General features: G+C 37.7%; 1 protein-coding gene across 1 annotated transcript in view; it reads left to right on the forward strand.

Moving 5' to 3' along the window:
* Window positions 1–17830, forward strand: part of wnt6b (wingless-type MMTV integration site family, member 6b) — a 32042-nt gene extending 14212 nt beyond the window's left edge. Inside the window, exons 2-4 of the mRNA XM_014986001.2 lie at window positions 1303–1523; window positions 12557–12861; window positions 14048–17830. Coding sequence (XP_014841487.1) covers window positions 1303–1523; window positions 12557–12861; window positions 14048–14509 — 988 coding nt within the window. The 3' untranslated portion in view covers window positions 14510–17830. The remainder of the gene's footprint in view (window positions 1–1302; window positions 1524–12556; window positions 12862–14047) is intronic.
* The last annotated feature ends 774 nt before the right edge of the window (window positions 17831–18604 follow it).

Raw genomic sequence — 18604 nt, forward strand, 5'->3', positions numbered from 1 at the left:
GTATTTGATCAGTCGATCTCCATGCCTGCTTTTTTCTCAACATGACTGCATGAAAACAAGGCTAGCCCAAGCTTTTCTACGGAAGGTGTTTTCATTCTGTCATCCCCCTGACATGTCAGCTTGTCGTATTATTTGTTGGAAACGTGCAACTGTGTGCATGTGTGTCTGCGTGTACACACGTCTCGCCGAGCATGAGACCGCCAGGGGAGAGGACTGGCGAGAGTGTTTGCTCTGCTTCTTAAAACAAACTCTCAAGGCAGATGAATGATATCAGGAGGTGCGATTAACAAGGACAAGGCTGAATGAAAAACTGTGAGGTAGAGCTATTTTTTACCCTCACTTTCTCTTCCCCTGCCTGCTTTGAGTGATGAAGGTTTTGATGATGCTTACTCAGGTGAAAGAATTAAAATTGTGTGACATGAAGTAAGATGAGATGCTGTGAGAAAAGTTGTTTTGCATGCACTAAGCAGTCAGGATTCTCCTCTTTTTTTATGCCAAAAATGATGCCCCAGATCCTGGCAGTATTTTGAAATATTTAATCCAAGCCTCTTTTCCCCATTAAGAGTTAGGATAAACTATTTATCTATATTATATACACTCATCTGTCATAGCTTTCTAGGAGGTCTGGAGAGGTATTTATACAATGATGAATCTATATATGTGTTAACATTTCAAATATTTACTCTACATGAAGTCAACTCTATTTATTTTTGCTACACGAGATTTTTTTTTTTGCATCCGTGATAAAGTATGTATACTTTTGATTGAGAAGGCCTGAGCTACGAACGTTTTAAAAGTGGGGTGAGTTAGTGGATATGTGTGGTTCAAGTGGTAGAGCTCCTAACTGCCAGAACAACGACTCAAAATTCTCTGTCGTCTGGAAATCTAAAATGCCTGCCTTCTGGTTTGCCAGAACCCACTTAAGCAGCATTAATACGGCCCTTCTGTTGAGAGGTGTCCAACTATGTGACTTGCAACTTTCTAAGGACCACACAGTTCTTCCACATGCAATCAAACAGCAAAAAATATTATCTGATATCAAAGCAGAGATGCTTCTGGGAAACTGTGTGCTGTTGTCTCCCACGTTCTCATTCAAGAGCTCCATTGTAGCCACAGCCGAGATGCGGTGCATGGAGCTGACAGGCTCTGGAGGAAAAAAAAAAAGAAAACTTAATTAGTGTGGGTTTGTGGCGGCTACTGATTGATTCCTATCTCAAAAGAACTATGAGAATGTTGTTGTATATCTTGCTCAGAGATCAACGTTTTTTTTTTTTTTTCCTAACATGGTTACAACTTTTGCAGGGCAGTGGGAAGCCCCTTGGTCATGGACCCCAACAGCATATGCAGGAAGGCGAAGCGCCTGGCAGGGAAGCAGGCCGAGTTGTGCCAGACTCAACCAGAAATCGTCAGCGAGGTGGCCAAAGGAGCGAGGCTGGGCGTCAGAGAGTGCCAGTACCAGTTCAGGTACCGCAGGTGGAATTGCACAAGCCACAACAAATACTTTGGCAAAGTACTACAGCAAGGTGAGTGAAGAGGGAGTGTCTCATTTGATTACATGATGAAAAACAGTTTTGCGTTTCGTTTTGTTTGATGTGTTCAACGGTAGTATCTGTGAAATGTTTACACCAATTAGCGGTTTCATTAGTTTCACTTGCAGTTTTATAAAGAAGTGATTTCGTTTTTACACTTCAGGCAAAATCCCTGCTGTTTGAAAACATTTTGGGCACCTGCACTACATTTCTATTAATCTTATGGTAAACAAAATGTGGAATCTGTATTTAGACGTCCCTTGCAAATCTTTTGTCTTCGTCCGAGGGTTTGAAAAATTGTTGAACGTTATGTATCCCACTTCTGAAAAATGTCAGATCCTGGCAAACAGCATCTGGGTAAGAAGGTGGGAAGCACAAAGAAAGTCAGGGAAACATGTTTCTAAAACATTTTGAAATGGAGACCAGGTTATGAACTGCTTTGAACTAGAGGATTCATTTTTTGTCATTTGCTTTTGGCAAGACTCCCGTTCACTCCAGATGAAGACAGTCCTACGACCTCAGTGACAGTTTCCATGTTGCAAAAAACCTAATTTCAGAGTGATGGCAATCATGATGCAGCAGCACTCCCAGTATGTCACTTGCCAATTCTAACATAAAGCTGCCATCACAGGTATCATGTCGTCATTTGAAGGAATCCTTAAGGTTGTCACAATACGCAGAATTTTCCTGTGTATACATGGGAGGTTTCTGAGTCCACCTTATTCTGGGCAGTATTGCTGTATGATTGATTACATTAGCTACTTACAGTGTTATTGCAGCAGATCCCGTAAAGTGGTTTGTTGAAGTTTAGTGAGCTGTATAAATTTTTAAAGGAATTAGTTAGCAGTGTTGATACATTCTTCCTTTTGTGCTTGTTACAGCAATCACACATGTGATTGCAATGCTCAGGCATTTCCAGACATGACTAATTGTTGAACTATTTGTGGTTGCACTTTTAATCAGACAAAGTTTAATATTTGGCTTAAGATTGCTCTTCTGCACCCAAAGGGAAACTGGATTATTCCTTCGAATAGTGGATTATTTCCCATCAAGCAACATGTCTGGAATCGAAACAATCGGGGCTGAAGAATGACATTTTGAAGGGATCACTGAAAGGTCTGCAAGTGTGTCTTTTTCACCTGTAAAGTTAGCTCCATGCAGAAAGAAAATCCTTACTCCACTTGTGCTTTAGCTATAACAGCCCACCACAGAAGAAATGCCGGCTTCTGAAAATAATTATCAGTCTGCTGAGAGTAGATCAAGCATAATTGTAGGTTTAAGTAAATCTGATTAGCGTAGTTGTGGCCTTTTAATGATTGGTAACGATTTACTTGTGCAAGACATCCCAGTCTTTCCATCCCTGACTGCATTCTCAATCTACAACGAAAACCTATCACCAAAAATAGTTCAATGCACGACTATCAAGCTCTTGGTGATGTAAAGGCATATGAATTGCAATACCAATTCCTAATCAATCTATGATTACCTCCCGGGAGTTGATATCCTAGTCTATAAAAGATAAAAGCACTTGTACCACAGTGACACTGCAGAGTACATCTGGGAGGTTTTTTTTTTTTTTTTTTTACAATGTAGTAAGGTCTGATATGAGCATAAGCTGTAATGGAAGGAGAGGGTGATGTAGCTTTTGCAACAGGGGATCCCTGTTTGACCAATACAGCTTTAAATATATTGCATTAAGCAGTTTAATTTAGGCCAGAAATTTACTGGACAGTGAAAATGCATAACGTCAACACAACTTTATTCATTTTTTCCTTCGGTTTTTATTCACCAGTACCTTGAGATTTCAGTGTCCATCCGCTTGAGGTCAGGTCCTTTTCTGACAGTACTCCAACAGACAAGGGCAGCTGTTGTATTTCTGACCAGACATATTCACACTTGACTGAATCTCCTCTTCATCAGATTGGGCACGCTTGAAAAGATTACCTAAGATTGCTTTTTCCTATCATCTCCTTTAGGATCTCTTAACATCGTGCTCCGGCTCTTTGAAGTCTCTAATATAACTGACGCTGGGTCACCGCTGGGTCCTTGGCAATTACTGCGTTGGTTTTTCTGTCGTGTGATTGGATTCTTCGAGAGCTGCGTGTCTCGTGTTTAACTGAGATTACAGACGACCTTGTGATCGTTGTGTTGAGTTAGCAAACGTGGAATTTAATATTAATTTAGACTGCCAAAAATGTGCCAAACATGTCACAAAACCCATTTTGTTCTTATCGTTCCTTGATGTTACAAAGGTGGCTTTTTTCTAATTCATTTCACATGCTATATTAAACCAGTCAAAACCATATCTGTCAGCTGTCAAAATCTTATCATTTGTTCTTTTGGAAACCTTTAATTTGTTACTTAACAAGAAAATAAATGCATTTTTCTAAAAAGAAAGTAAATATTTTCACTACCTTTCTGGTAAAAACAAACAAACAACAAAAAAAAAAAAATTAATTTAGTTGGTTTAAATTATTGTTTCTCTGTCTACTATGGCTACTGCAGCACCATTATTGTTAGTATTTATGAAATAGAAAGAATGGAGGAGTGATAGATTCAAAGATACACTGAGAAAGAGACTGAAGACGAGAAGGGGAAAGGGGGCAAGAATCTACCAGTTGAAGACAATTAATCATAAATTCCTGCCTGTCTATAAAGGAAGCCAAAGCTCTCTTCTGTTTTGAAGCGTTTGTCCTCAATTACCTGGATTTGCCCTTGATGGTTGTTTATCATAGGCTGGTACCAATAAATGTCAAAATAAAAAGCGCCTCTGTATTTATTCGTTCTAAGTGGTTTACTTAACCTCATTGACATCTTTTTACAGATTTTGCTCTGATATGCTGGTACGACACTTCTGCTGGCTATGTTGTGACACACTTTTCAGATTTTTGTGCATTTTTTTGTATCCATGAGGTGTTGAAATATGTTAACCACTTGATTCTTTTTGACAAAAATACCACACTCTGAGTTGTTTTGTCTTAAGACAAATTGATAATTTGCTAGAATTTCATTGCAGGAGTTTTACACTCTAAATGCTTTTCCAATTTAAATTGTGTAGCTTCTATATGATGCATCTTCTAAGAAAGATTAGGAAATCCTGTAGTTTAGCTTTAGACAAAGGAAGCTGAAGTCATTATGTTGTTTTCACATATGGGTGTGGTTAGCAATGTCCTGATAAGGAGGTTGTTGTTTTTTTTGTTTTTTTTAATCAGTCTGTGTCAGTTTTTGCTAACACCTAGTCCCGGTCTGATGCTTCTTTAAAGCCAGTTTTGTGTAAATGCCTGGAAAATCAGTAGCTTTAATAGAAGTAGTTAATAATTTTGGTCTCTTTATTTAGTATAAATCCAAATTTGTTGACTCTGGAAGTTGAAAGTAATGGCTGGTCCAAGAGGGACGCAGACCAAAATGGACTTCTATATTAAAACTATTCTATTTTTTTTTTAAAAAGAAACAAAAATCCTTGCAGTTTTTGCCAATGATAACTTTTTATGTTATGTTAATGTTATGTTCACTTTGGATTGTTAATCACATAGATGCCAAATATCATTTAGTTGAAAAATCAAGCCAAACTGCATGTATTGACTGCTTTTCTTTGAACTCCATCAGATATAAATTACTATTGTTTCCCATACATGGATAAAATATATCTATGGGCTCCAGAGTGGAGAATAGGTTATGTGACACAGAAAGACAGGAAGCTGCAGTAGCCAATACAGTCTTTCATTTTGAACAACATTATTACATTTGAAAAACGCTTTGGTTAAAGGAAATATATTTCTCCTAACTGCTATCTATAATGCCATTTTGCAAATAGTGTACACGTAAATTTGATTAAATATTGGCTACGAGGAGCTGCAGCGGGCATTATAGCAGAAAGAAGATCAACAACAGGTATTAAGAATTGAGTCTAGTACAAGTCCCAAACTTTATTGATCATCAAGCAACATGTATATGCTTGTATTTTTGTTGTTTTTATGGACTTATCTATAAAAATTGCCTATAAGAGCTAAAGTTTATATTTTAGTTCTGCCTTGCAAAAGATGTTTGGAAAAATATAACTTTTTTGTGTGATAGTTTGATAAAAATCTAACTCTATTCAGTTGGAAACCAAACTTTGCATAAACATAAACTTTGCATTAGTTGTTATGTCTGAGTGTGTATTAGATAACCTTCTCCAGAAACATGTTTTTTTTTTGTTACACATTACTAAGTAATGTGACTTTTGTGTTATAGCATATTTATAAGACTGAAACAACCATACAGTGTTAATGGAGTGATGAGATTGGAGTGATAATGAAGTGATAATTGTGCAACCAGCATGACTATCTGTGCGCATTTCATTCCTTGTGACGTTTGTGATGATCACGCTGATAACGGACGGATCACATTACCAACTGTAGTGGAATTAAGAAGAGCCATTGCACACTCATGTGCCAAGATGCAAATGTTTACTTTTTAACTTGCGCAAAAGCTGGCAGGGAGAAGTTAAGTGTACGGGGTTGAAACGTGTGAGGTCTGGAGTTGTGTATGCGTACATAATAAGGGTTTTAGGTGATTTCACAACATTGCTTAGGACAATTTCACACCTGTATTGCAGGAAATGTGTAGAAGAATGAGCGAACAGGTAGACACAAGACCTCATTTTGCATCTAAATCAAGAATTTATTTTTTCTGGACATGAACCTTTCAGGAAAAAAAATCCTTTTTTTTGTCTTTTCTTTGATCTCGGCTGATAAGATAAACATCCAGATGAAGACTTGACTTGCGGCGTGAATGAGCCAGCATAAAATGATGCTGGTAATCACATAAGGGATGCTGTGGTTCTTCTTTGAACATCACGATAGACTGTGTGAGAGTCTGTTGCAAAATAAATAAAAAAAATTTCCTGGGACTGTACAGTGGTTGCACAGATATAATCATGTCAAGGATTTCACATCTATAATCAGTAGATGTTAAGATAATTTTCAAAGAAGTAAACACCACTTGACTTTTCAGAGTTAATTCTGCTGTGCTTGGTTGTTTTGCAGTCTGGAAAAATAACCAGCGACGCAAACTGTGACCACTTTGGTAGGATTTAAGTTTTTACCATTGCCATCATGTGTCAGAGGTGATATCCTGAGCTAAATCAGATATCAGCTCTCATATAGAGCACTAATTACAGTCTGAGAAAGACAAAGTCAAACAGAGTGGAAGTTCAGCACACAAGATGCATTGAACTTGCAGGCAGATCTAAAGTTAGAAAATAAAGTTAGAAATTATGATTTCTAGAACATTAGACCTCTTTGTCATTTAAAAACATCTTTCTTTGTGTGAATACAGAATTTGCACACCTAAACCGGAAATAATGATTTGCATTTTTCTTATTTGTTCTACTGAAAAAGGCAAAGATAAGCATATATTTGGGGCTCTAGGCCAGTCACAGAGAGAGGATGTAAATGTAAACTGTGGAATTATTATTATTATTTTTTTTTTTACAATATTTTGTACTATATAGTGTGATGGCAATTCTATTTCATAAAGTGAAAATACTCTGCCATCCAAACGTATTTTCTCATTTTGTCACATTTCAACCACAAATGTCAATTTATTTAATAAATATTTTATGTTGTAAGCTAAACTAAGGCAGTGAAATAATGTGCTGCCTTGTTTGTTTATGCATTTCTTTAACAAATAAAAATCTGAATCTAAACATGACTGCACAGCCCTTTTCACTTTGATATTCCTATGTAATCCAGCACTATCAATGTATATCATGTGAGATTTTCTGATGTGTTGCTCTGTTAGGGTAGCAATTTTTTTAACTCTCCTTCATCGAAATGTATTATGTGTGGAAGGACCCTTGTTTGTTACTATTGCAGTGGAACTGAAGGTTCCACTGTCGAAGAAACTCCATCTGTCACTCAGTTTTTTGTACAGTGACCATGTGATCATCATAGAACATAGAGGAAGGTTATTCTTTCATCCCGTTTCTCTTTCTGTTTCATTCCCATAATATTAAAGATTTTTTTTTAATGTAGCTTTGATATTGTTGCACCAAAAAAGGTATCAAAGAAATCTGCTCTCTCTAAAAAGGGATTTACTGAAAACGTGCAATGACCTAAACCTCCTTAACAACTAGAATCTCCTCTGTCTTTGCTGGTAAACAACATAAGGGTTGTATTTCCAGGCCAATCTGCGGACCATGTGAACAACTACATATCTGTAATCCAGCTGCACCACTTCTCCTTAGATAATATTCTGATTATTATTTCCTTTTAGCCAGCTCATGTTTATGCTGAGGTCATTGTTCACAAACCATGCTACAAAGTAGTTTGTTAAGCTGGACAACACAGCTCTGTTCTTCCTCACTTCTGCAGATTTCAAGACTCTGCCTTGTGCTGAAAGTCTCGGATGTATTGAGTGAAGAGAAACAGTGAGAATACAGGCCCCCGGGGGCTTGCTTCTACTACTGACCACCCTGTCTGACACTAAACGTTCCAAAATAAAACTCAGAAACAGAAACGTAGCAACGATTGCAAAGTAGAAATACTTTGAACAAAACTCCGGATATTGCAGTCTTTAGGTTGTTAGAGTCAATTCCATATCTTGAATATCTTTCTTTGTCAGAGATGATCATAATTCTTGCTGCTGTTTATACTCTCTTTTTTCTTCCTTCTCAGTGATCATTTTTTCACTCCTAATGATCCTTATGTTGTTGCCTAAAAAGTTGAAACATGATTTGATGAATATGTGCTAAATGCTGCAGAAGGGCTGCATGGAATTAGAAGCAGACATAGGCAGGCCCAGACACCCACCATGGCAGAGAATTTGTTTGGAATTCATGTCTGCAAGGAAAATGTGAAACAGGGTGCCTCAAATCATCAGATTTTTGATAGCCTATTTTCCGCTTCCTTCTTTATTTCTTCAGTCCTTCCACCCATTGCTTGTTTTTTATGTCTACTCACTGTGTGTTCTTTGTACTTCCCTTCCTTTCAGTTTTAGTGAGATGACAAAAACAAATCGCAAGAAACCTGAGTAATTATTAGAGAAAATGACTGACAATTTGCATGTGTTAAATAAAACATACATTCAATTGACAACTTTCTATTTAAAATGTTTCTAAAGTGCGCCTCAAGGACATCTGGACTGACTTTTTTCCTGTGTGGACACTCCTTGGGTTGCTATCAACATATTGTTCTAATAATGAGCTGTGTTCTGATGGTAAACCCACTGGGATGTTTGTGAGATGACATATCTTGATTTCAGTATCTTGCAGCTCCTGAAAGTCTCAGCCCTGTTTTGCTGTATAGCAGCAAGGTGGGGTTTAGTTTAATGGCAACGAAGGGATAAACACAATACTCACACAAAATCGTATACATTTTGCCACACACGTGTTATATATTTACGCTGGAACAAACCGTTGATTTACAATTTGCAGCCAGCTCCAAACAAGAATAAAAGGCAAGATAAAAATTCCAGATAAACAGAGGAGCAGCTGACCTGTTGGAAAGGTTAAATGCCTTACTTAGAATAGCTGTTTTCAAAATGACATGCGTGTGCGCACAAACACAAATTTGTCGACACTGGAAACATCTCAGGGTATCATGGTCCGCAGCTGTTATTGATATCAAGGCATGCAGGGGGTGTGCACGTTTCATAGCTCGCCGCCAATTCTTTCTGTGTGTGTGTGTGTGTGGGTGTGTGTGTGTGTGTCTGTGTGTCTGTGTGTCTGTGTGTGTAATTCATAATGAATCTCATTCACAGAATCATGTGATATGAAGCTGGCATTGTTGACGACGGTGACTGCTCGATTGGTCTGTTCCATCGCCAACAAATAAAAGACATTCACTTGTCTCCACACTAGGCAGTTATTGTTCTATGGTGGAGTCTATTGGCACTATTTGTGTTTATTAGCTGCAATTCATTTTCAGCTAATACTTATTCTAAACTAGGGTTGTCAAACTCCAGGCCTCCAGGGGGCCTTGAATATTTTATTCCTGGATCTTCTTCTGGTTCTTCGCCTTGTTTCTGAAATCTTGAATTAAGTGGCTGATTTGCCTTCCGTCGTGTTGTCAAGTTCTACAGTTATGCAAATTACCTCATGATTAATTTTCTGTTTTCAAGCTAAGAGCCACGTATCAGAGTATTCCTTACAATCACTGCATTTACTTAGATGCATAACAACCAAACACAATGAGCAAATCAAAATACTTCAGCAAGCAGCAGACATTATTACAAAACAGTAGGATTAAGTAAAACACAAGAAGGCATAATACAATAACTACTTGAATTTAGAATATCTAGTTAAGCATACAAATATCATTGTCCATGTTAGGTAACATTTCATATTGTTTATTTTACTTTTCAGTGACACCAGCGTTATATAGCTCGTTTAAGTATTCGCTGATTAGTGAATTAGCATTTAACCAAAGTCGAAATCATTAATATTTCTTATTTTACTTGTATTTGTTTTGTGCTTGCCTTCCTCAAGACACTGAAGTTGGTGTTTATTGTCAATAATGTCTTCCAAAGCACACAATTACCGAGTCATTTTAAAAAATTTCCTCAAGGTTGGCCAATGCTGGACATTATCGCCTCCTCCACCGTGCTTAGTAAATTTTCTGGGAAAAGCCCTGTATATTTATGATGATTACAAAACAACATATTATTCAAGCATCTCAGATGGACTTCATCTGGTATTATGGGGAACCATTTGCTTGCTTTATGTGGTTTGGCTGTTACTGTTATTATTGTCATTGTAATTTTAATAGCATTTTTCTATTAAAAATCCTTCCATCACGAGTAAAACTGTCTGCAAACGGACTGCAGAGGGACTGTGGAACCTTCCTGTACAGCAAGATAAATATGGCTGGTATTTTGTTGTCAAGAGAATAACAATAGCTTCAATAACCGTGGCTAATGACGTGTTGAGCTGAGGAGGGAGATGATGCTAAAGCCACTGAGGCAGACACACGATCAATTTGCAGTTGTAGTTGAACATTCTTTCAGCAGGGAGTGTTAAGCTCTGCACTCAAAATAAACCACCAGTTGTGGTGTTCCTAAAAGTACGAGTGTGTGAATATATGTGTATTAGAAGGAAACAGCTGTCCTCATAGTGCCACAAATCCATTGATGCTAGAGACTTTAGCTATGAACCAGGCTTTAAGGGAAAGTGCTTTTATCATGTTCCATGAATGACTGGAGTGGAAGGAATGCTCTTGATTTGTTAGATTAAAAGTTAATAAAATTATATCATTTTTTCTTATAATGTTTAATGAATTAATAAAAGACAATTTCAGTCTTTATTTTGGTTAACTCCCCCCCCCTGAAAAAAAAATAAATAAAGTCAAATAAATTAGACTGCCATTTAAGCTTAATTTAAGCTTAATTAACACAAACCCAAATAATGGATAGACTTATTATATAAAAACTGACTTAAATTTAGACAAAGAAAATGTCAGTCTGCTGAGAGGTATTCACTTAAAATTGGTTGGGTCTCCATTTGCGTAAAATACTGCATCAACACAGCATGGCATGGAGGCAATCAGCCTGTGGATGTGTTAGCTTCTTCTATCCCCCCGACTCCCAGAACAAACAATATTGTTCAATCACCATTTTTTTAAATCCCACAGTCTTTGTAAGGTAATAAAAGGTTTTATGCACTTACTTTGTGTCTTCCCATAAAATGTGTTATTACTGATGAACGTCATGTTTATGAATTAGAAAAAGATATGAACAAAAGTCCCACCCCTTCACATGTGGTATCATTGAAAAGCCCTAAATGTCCTCTCCAGATACCAAAAGGAATTAATTCAGTAGAATGCAGGGGGTGGGAGATATTCAAGTTTAGAAATGTCCTCTACAGAGGACAAAAATGAACTACTGGTAGTCAGGAGGCTATTGGTACTTTAGCTGTGTTGGAAGGTGATCTCCATCAAGCTTGCCAGCAGAAGGAAATGCTCTAAAATTCCCATCATGAGACCTTGATTTCCAAGCTGTACTTTTATTATTAAAAAATAAACAGTGCAAATCAAGGAATGCAACAGTTGTTGCCCATGTCTTGGATACATCCTTGTGTTGCAGGTGTTGAAGTACTGACTCCAGCTGCAGCCCATGCCTTGTTGACCTCTACTAGACTCTTGAATAGGTTTTGGTTCACAGTCCTCTCCAGGCTGTGGTTATCCCTGTTGCTCACAACTTTTCCTACAGCACTTTATTCCCTGCAGTATGCTTTTCCCTAGTGCGCTTAAATAAACTTTGGAGCTGATCTTCTTCTTGTGGGAAGTGTAAGGGACTGTTTAATGAAAAACTGTTCAGCTGTTGTCAGCCAGAGCAAAGTGAAACCAGTCAAATTCCTTTTCTGTGTGTATAAGCCTGGTGAATAAATCTGATTCTGATTTATTGGTCACAACATTGCCAGGAAAGAACAATTGTATGATAAAAATGTTTTTATTGGTGTTATGTAATATTTTTATTCCTGATAAATTTAGCATTTGCAAATGTGTAGAATAAAAAAAAAGAAATATATTGCTTTGGCTGTAATGAATATATGCACATATAATGGAAATACTGAAATAAAAAAAATTAATTGCATTCTAAATGATTAAGATCCATCTATCTAGAACACCGTGTCCATCACACAGGACCAACAACCATGCAGAGGAATTTGGAGAAACCAACAACCCTGCAGAAAAACCCCAGGCTAAGATTCGAACCCTGACTGTCTCACCGCAAAACAACAGTGTTACCAACTGTGCCACTGTGCAGCATGAAGATAAAACAAGATCGATTTGTAAAAATGACTTTGAGTGTCTTGATGATTTTTTAAGCATAAATGCAAGAAAAACTGAAGTCTATTTCTGAATTTTTTTAACATTATTCCAAAACAGCGGTCTTGTTTTATTTCATTCTCACCTACCCTTTCGACAGATGCCAATATCATTGCATATTCCACGTTTTCTTAATGTTGTGCAGCATTACCAGATAAGCTGCCTTTTAGCACATAAACCAGAAACTGCTAACCTGCTCTCTCGTGCCCTGTTCTGCAGATATCCGGGAGACAGCATTCGTCTATGCCATCACAGCGGCAGGGGTGACACACGCGGTGACCCAAGCCTGCAGCATGGGAGAACTCCTTCAATGTGGATGTGAAGCGACCAGAAACAAAGCTCCTCCAAGGCCGCCTTCATCTTCCTCATCTGGGGACGGGGTTAAATGGGAGTGGGGCGGTTGCGGCGATGATGTTGAGTTTGGTTATGAAATGTCCAAAAAGTTTATGGATGCCAAGAGGAGGAGAGGGAAAAGTGATATCAGGACACTCATTAACCTTCACAACAACGAGGCTGGGAGGCTGGTAAGAAACACGCTGATAAGTTTCTCTTTTTTCCGCTTAATTATTAGTGTGGCGTGCTTTGTAACCGCTACTGTGTTTAACGCTGATCACATGTTTCAAAGACGTTGCCTGTTCTTTGGATTCCATCCTTCATTCCTCAAACATGCAAAAGAGAAAGACAGCCCGTAGCTGTATTTGTGGAGTACCGTAAGCTGATATTTTTACAAGAATCAGATTTCTGAAACAAAAAAAGAAGAGCGTGCCACATATTTTGCATTTAAGCCTTCGAGGCAAACAGCTTTTTACCATTTTCATAGTCACTGAAGGAGATTTAACTTCATTTCACAAGTAATTAACTATCGCTATGGTAGTTTTTTTTTTTTTTTTTAATGCAGTTCTGTCTTCTTGTGAAAAAATGTTGCACAAGAGCCACATTCAGTTAAGTTAATTTCAAAGAAAAGTACAGAGGAAAGGAGGAGACAAAGGTTTTTGGGATGTGGTCCAATTAAAGCATTAGTGACAAACCATTTTGAGCATTAAAAAAAGGCACACTAATTCCCAGAGGCTGAGAAACAAGCGTGCTGCGATGCGTTCACATTTCTGTTTGTGTGCATGCATGCATACACCTTTACCCCTTTAGTTAGTGTGTGAGTATATGCCTAAACGGACAGGTGTGCATGTGTGTGAGTGTGTGTGTGGCTCCATGTGTGCATCCATGCATGCGTGTCCGTAAGCGTGCGTGTGTGTGTGTGTGTGTGCGTGTGTGTGTGCGTGTGTGGGTGTGTGTGTGTGTGCGTGTGTGTGGGTGTGTGTGTGTGCGTGTGCGTGAGTATGCGTGTGTGTGTGTGTGTGTGTGTGATGGGTTAATTATGTGCAGTATAAGTGAATGATCTGTTGTCAAGGCTTGTTAGATGTAGGAAGGCCAGAGGCAACATGGATGGGAAGGGGGGTGGGGAAAAATTCCTTTGGAATAGCGTCTGCTTTTATCTTACCTATCTATCAGTTAGTGTTTGTGTGTGCTAGTGTGTGTGTGTGTGTTTGCGTGATCTGATGACTTTGTGTGTGATATATTATGTCAGCACAATAATAAATTTTAAATTCCTTAGTGGATTTGTCATTTGTCTGAAGCAAGCTTTTCTCTCTTGAGGGTTTTTTTTTTCACCTGGCTCCTGTCCCTCACTTCTCTTTTCACACCTTTTCCCACTAGGCCGTGAAAATCCACATGCGGACTGAATGCAAGTGCCACGGACTGTCAGGCTCATGCACCTTGCGCACGTGCTGGAAAAAGATGCCTCATTTCCGAGAAGTGGGCGACCGCCTGCTGGAGCGCTTCAACGGTGCTTCCAAGGTGATGGGCGGTAACGATGGGAAGACCCTGATACCCGTCGGCCAGAACATAAAGCCGCCGGACAAGCAGGATCTGATATACTCTGACGAGTCTCCAGACTTTTGCCTTGCAAATCGGAAAACGGGCTCGCTGGGAACAAGGGGGCGCATGTGCAACAGCACGGCCATGGACATCAGCGGCTGTGACTTGCTGTGCTGCGAGCGAGGCTACAGGGAGGAGACAGTGGTGTTTGAGGAGAACTGCCTGTGCCGCTTCCATTGGTGTTGCGTTGTCCAGTGTAAAAAGTGCATGGTGCGAAAAGAGCTTAGTCTGTGTCACTGATGAACTGAGGTAAAGAGTATTCGTATATTTTAATTATAACCACTTCTGTTACTTTTTAGGTTCTTGCTTTTGTATTGTTGATGTGAAAGAAGGAAAGGATGCAGACTTCCATGGTTATCCATTTTATATATATTTTTTTACAGTCAAATAACACACATGACACCTTTGATTTGACATTTAAAACATTGTTGTTGGAGTTCTATGAGTTTTGAACAAATTGAAAACTTTTCAAACTACCTACTATCTTTTTTTGGGGGGGATGGGGGGGAGTTCCAATTATTTTTTGTCCGTGGACCAAAGAATGTTCTCTTCCATTAAATAAAAAGTAGAATACATGGAGGGTCTATTATTGAATAGCTAGGTATGTTTAATGACTGGTTCACATGGTGAGATTTTCAAATCTCAGAGACTCCTCTTAACAACAGGTTTGGACCTACATTGTGTGGCATACTAGAAGACGGCAAACACGCCACACAGACTTCACTCACAAACATTCAGATGTCAGATGGAAAATCCCTCAAAACGTGAAACATGGCTGACTGGGAAGAACCAATGGCAGTAGTTTATGGATTACATTTAACAGAGAACAAAAACAAAAAAACAATGGAACAGGACATGTCCAACTTCCGCCTGTCTTGCTGGTGTACTGTGGCAGCTTCGTCTTCTGCATTCTGAATTCTCCTCCGTGTTTCTGTCAGCTTGCGTTCTGATTGGCTACATGTCACATTCAACAGGCTGTTTATCCAGGGGGAACTCCCTACATCACAAGTTAGAATACTGGGCCAAGACAACCCAACATGTTGAACATCCCTGATTTGAGGTCAATGCAGTTCTAAGCAGTCTAGATCACTCTTAGCACACCACACAATGCAGAAATATCTCATAATTTTATCTTCAGAGCCACCACAATACCCTGAGTCTTTAAGATTGTCAAAAGGTGGAAGATCAGGGCAAACATTTGCATTAATATCTTGCTGTGTGAACCAGGCTCAAATCCCTTCCCTCCACAACATTTATAACAAATCTCAGTGTAAGTAGCTGTTGAACCAAAGAGGTGTCTGGATCAGTAAAATGATTTCTCTGATTTATCCAATGCAAAATGGCAAAGAACCACACGAGTTATGATATAAACTTGCAAGGTTGTAGAGAGTCTGTTTTGTACTGTTATTTAAATTTCTTCATAGACGTTGTGGTCTATTTTCAATATGCTGTAGGGTAATAAAAACATAAAGTATTATGGATATTAATGTCAACATTCACTTACTATGTTTATATTGATAAATGTGTTGATAGAATTACTGGTATTTAGCATTGTAGTCATTTTAGTCTTCTATAAATCACAAGTAACAAGAAAAACTCACATTTGGCAGTTGGAAACTACATTTATCAGATTTTTTTTTTTAATGTTTGGATTATGTATTTTTCTCTTTAAGTATTTGCAGTGCAAAAGTATTCACACCCCTTGAACTTTTACACTTTTGATCATTTTAAAAATTGACTTCATGTATTTTGGCAGAGATTTTATGTGATAGACCAACACATATTTGCACATATTTGGAACAATGGTACGAAGATTATGCATTTTCAATTTTTTTACAAATATTTGTATTTTGTACAAATATTACAAAATACAAATATTACAAAATACAATTCGATGTGTATTTCTATTTACCCTCCTTTACTCTGATACCTCTAAATAAAGTTAAATTCCATCAATTGCCTTTAGAGGTTTACTAATTATTAAATAGTTAAATGTTATTTTAGTATAAAGATGGTCTTTATGTGAAGACCTTGAAGGTTTGTGAGAGAAAAATCTATTAGTTGTTCACTCCACAAATTTGGCTTATTTGTGTGTTTGAATGGTCTAATTAAAGTCCACACCTAAATCTAATTCAGAATCTCTGACAAAATTTTTGCTGTTAACAGTTTCCAATCTGACTGAGATTGAGCTATTACAAAAAATAAGCAAAAATCTCAGTTCCAAATGTGCGCAGTTATACATATACCTCAAAACCAAGATGATTTAAGCTGTAAATACAGTGATAAGTGGTTCTTAAATGCATGACATTTTTTTCAGATTGTAATATGTTTTATTTTCCATCCTTTGTCAACTCTTCCACTTTAAGTGTGTTTGTGTTGGTCTGTTGCATAAAATCCCTCAAAACGCATTTTGGACTCTGTGGCTATAACACAACAAAATGTGAAGAAATTCAAGAAACATGAGACAAGGGCAATTTTCTTTTGCCTACAGCAAGAGTTTCTTCAAAAAACAATGGAGAGAACAATCGATTCCCATCTAAACATTTAAAAACATCTACATATCCGTACATGTGGCAGGATTTGTGTGTTGGGGTTAATCAAATGGTCTAACCAAGACTGACTTTCAGCATCTTTTGTTTTTTAAGGCTTTATGGACTAGAAAAGTAACGTTTTTGATATGTTTCTCCTGCAAGGACTGATCAACCTCAAGCAAACCAAACAAGTGTTAGGTGGTGTAGGATTCAGGATTACAAAAGAAATTTGTATAATTTTCCTGCGCATTTTGACCTGGAAGCAAGTGGAAAATCTTCTCGCCTACAACTCTCTCAGAAACATTTTGAATAAAGAAAATGTCTCAGACTTACAACTCATTACATTTACAAAAAACATGTAAAGTTGGTGGTTTCCTCAGAAGTAAAAGCGGAGCCCCTATTTTCTATATCTTGTGGCATCGAGAAATCATTTCTGATGGTTATTTTACATTTGATTTACAGAGCTATTAAAATAATGCACTTTGGTTGTTAGCTGTTTTTTTGAGACTGTGCATAATGTATGTGTGTCTGTATGCTTGTGTGTGAGAATCTGTACTAAAAAAACCTACCCACGACTATAAAAGTTGGCCAGTTATGAGCATAATCTTCTGTGTAGATAAAGAATGTGCTAGTTACTAAAACACACCTCCCATACGTAACAGCACACGTTTAATCGCTGATTGTTTCGTTAGAAAACTGTTTCTCATAAACCTATTATGTCATGTTATTTAGACCTTCATGGTCTATTACGTACACAATGTACACAATTAAATGTATAATGAACCCATTGTTTCAGCTTGTTTTATAAAGGGTTTCTAAAGTTGGTGTGAATGTTTCATATTATTTTGCCATTTATTAGTCAGTGTCTTCTGTGTTTTCTTCTCATTGGTTTGTATTATGACTCATATTTGAATGATGGTTTGAAGTTATATTGTTAGAATCACAAAGAACCATTTTGGAGGGCCAAAAACGATCAGCTTTGTTACAAACGATTGATTATCCTGCTATTAAAGTCTATTTTGTCAATTAACTGTCAATGTCACTTTAATTCACGATTACCAGTAGTGTTTATTTACAAGACTAACCACTGACTATGATAATGGTTTTAAAATAAACCCTGCTACTTTTATGTAGTGTGTAAATTGGGTTGATGGCACAAGGCGCCAAGGATAAACATTTATATGCAATGCTAAACAACAGACAGCAAGGTTTGGGTATACATCCTGTATTAGTACACAATGAGATGGACAAATTGTGTGCATCGCTCGCTGGGGTGGAGGGTGGTGCTTACATCACCAGTGGTCGCTAGTTAAAAGGCGGGGTACACCCTAAACTGGTTTCCAGTCCTTCATTGGGCAACTTATTCATGGTATAACAACACACACACATCCTCACACTCACAAGGACAACTTAAAGAGATCAATTATTCCAACAGCCATGTTTCTGGACTTTGGGAGGAAACAAGACTACTTGCAGAAAGGTGCAAGGCTGGGATTTGAACCTGTGACCTTCTCACTGCAAGACAATGCTGCAAATTGCTCCTTTGTGCAGTGGATCCCTTAACCATTTTTTGTCTAACATTTAATCAGCTTAACTTTTTCATTTGTTTTTTTTAGATCTGTTAGAATAATCCAAATAATACAAGGAAAAAGTAGGAAACTAGCAAGCCTAAGAACATCTCGTTGAACCGTGAATTTCTAAACAGTTGCTGAGTTTATAAACGTGGTCATAATCACAACATTTTATGACCAATGTGCTATAATTAACTTTTTTTCTTTCTCAAAAAGACATGTGAGAATCCAAT

This window comes from Poecilia mexicana, unplaced genomic scaffold (genome assembly GCF_051168715.1).
Source record: "Poecilia mexicana isolate PSO_F unplaced genomic scaffold, ASM5116871v1 scaffold_2, whole genome shotgun sequence".
Taxonomy (NCBI): Eukaryota; Metazoa; Chordata; class Actinopteri; order Cyprinodontiformes; family Poeciliidae; genus Poecilia; species Poecilia mexicana.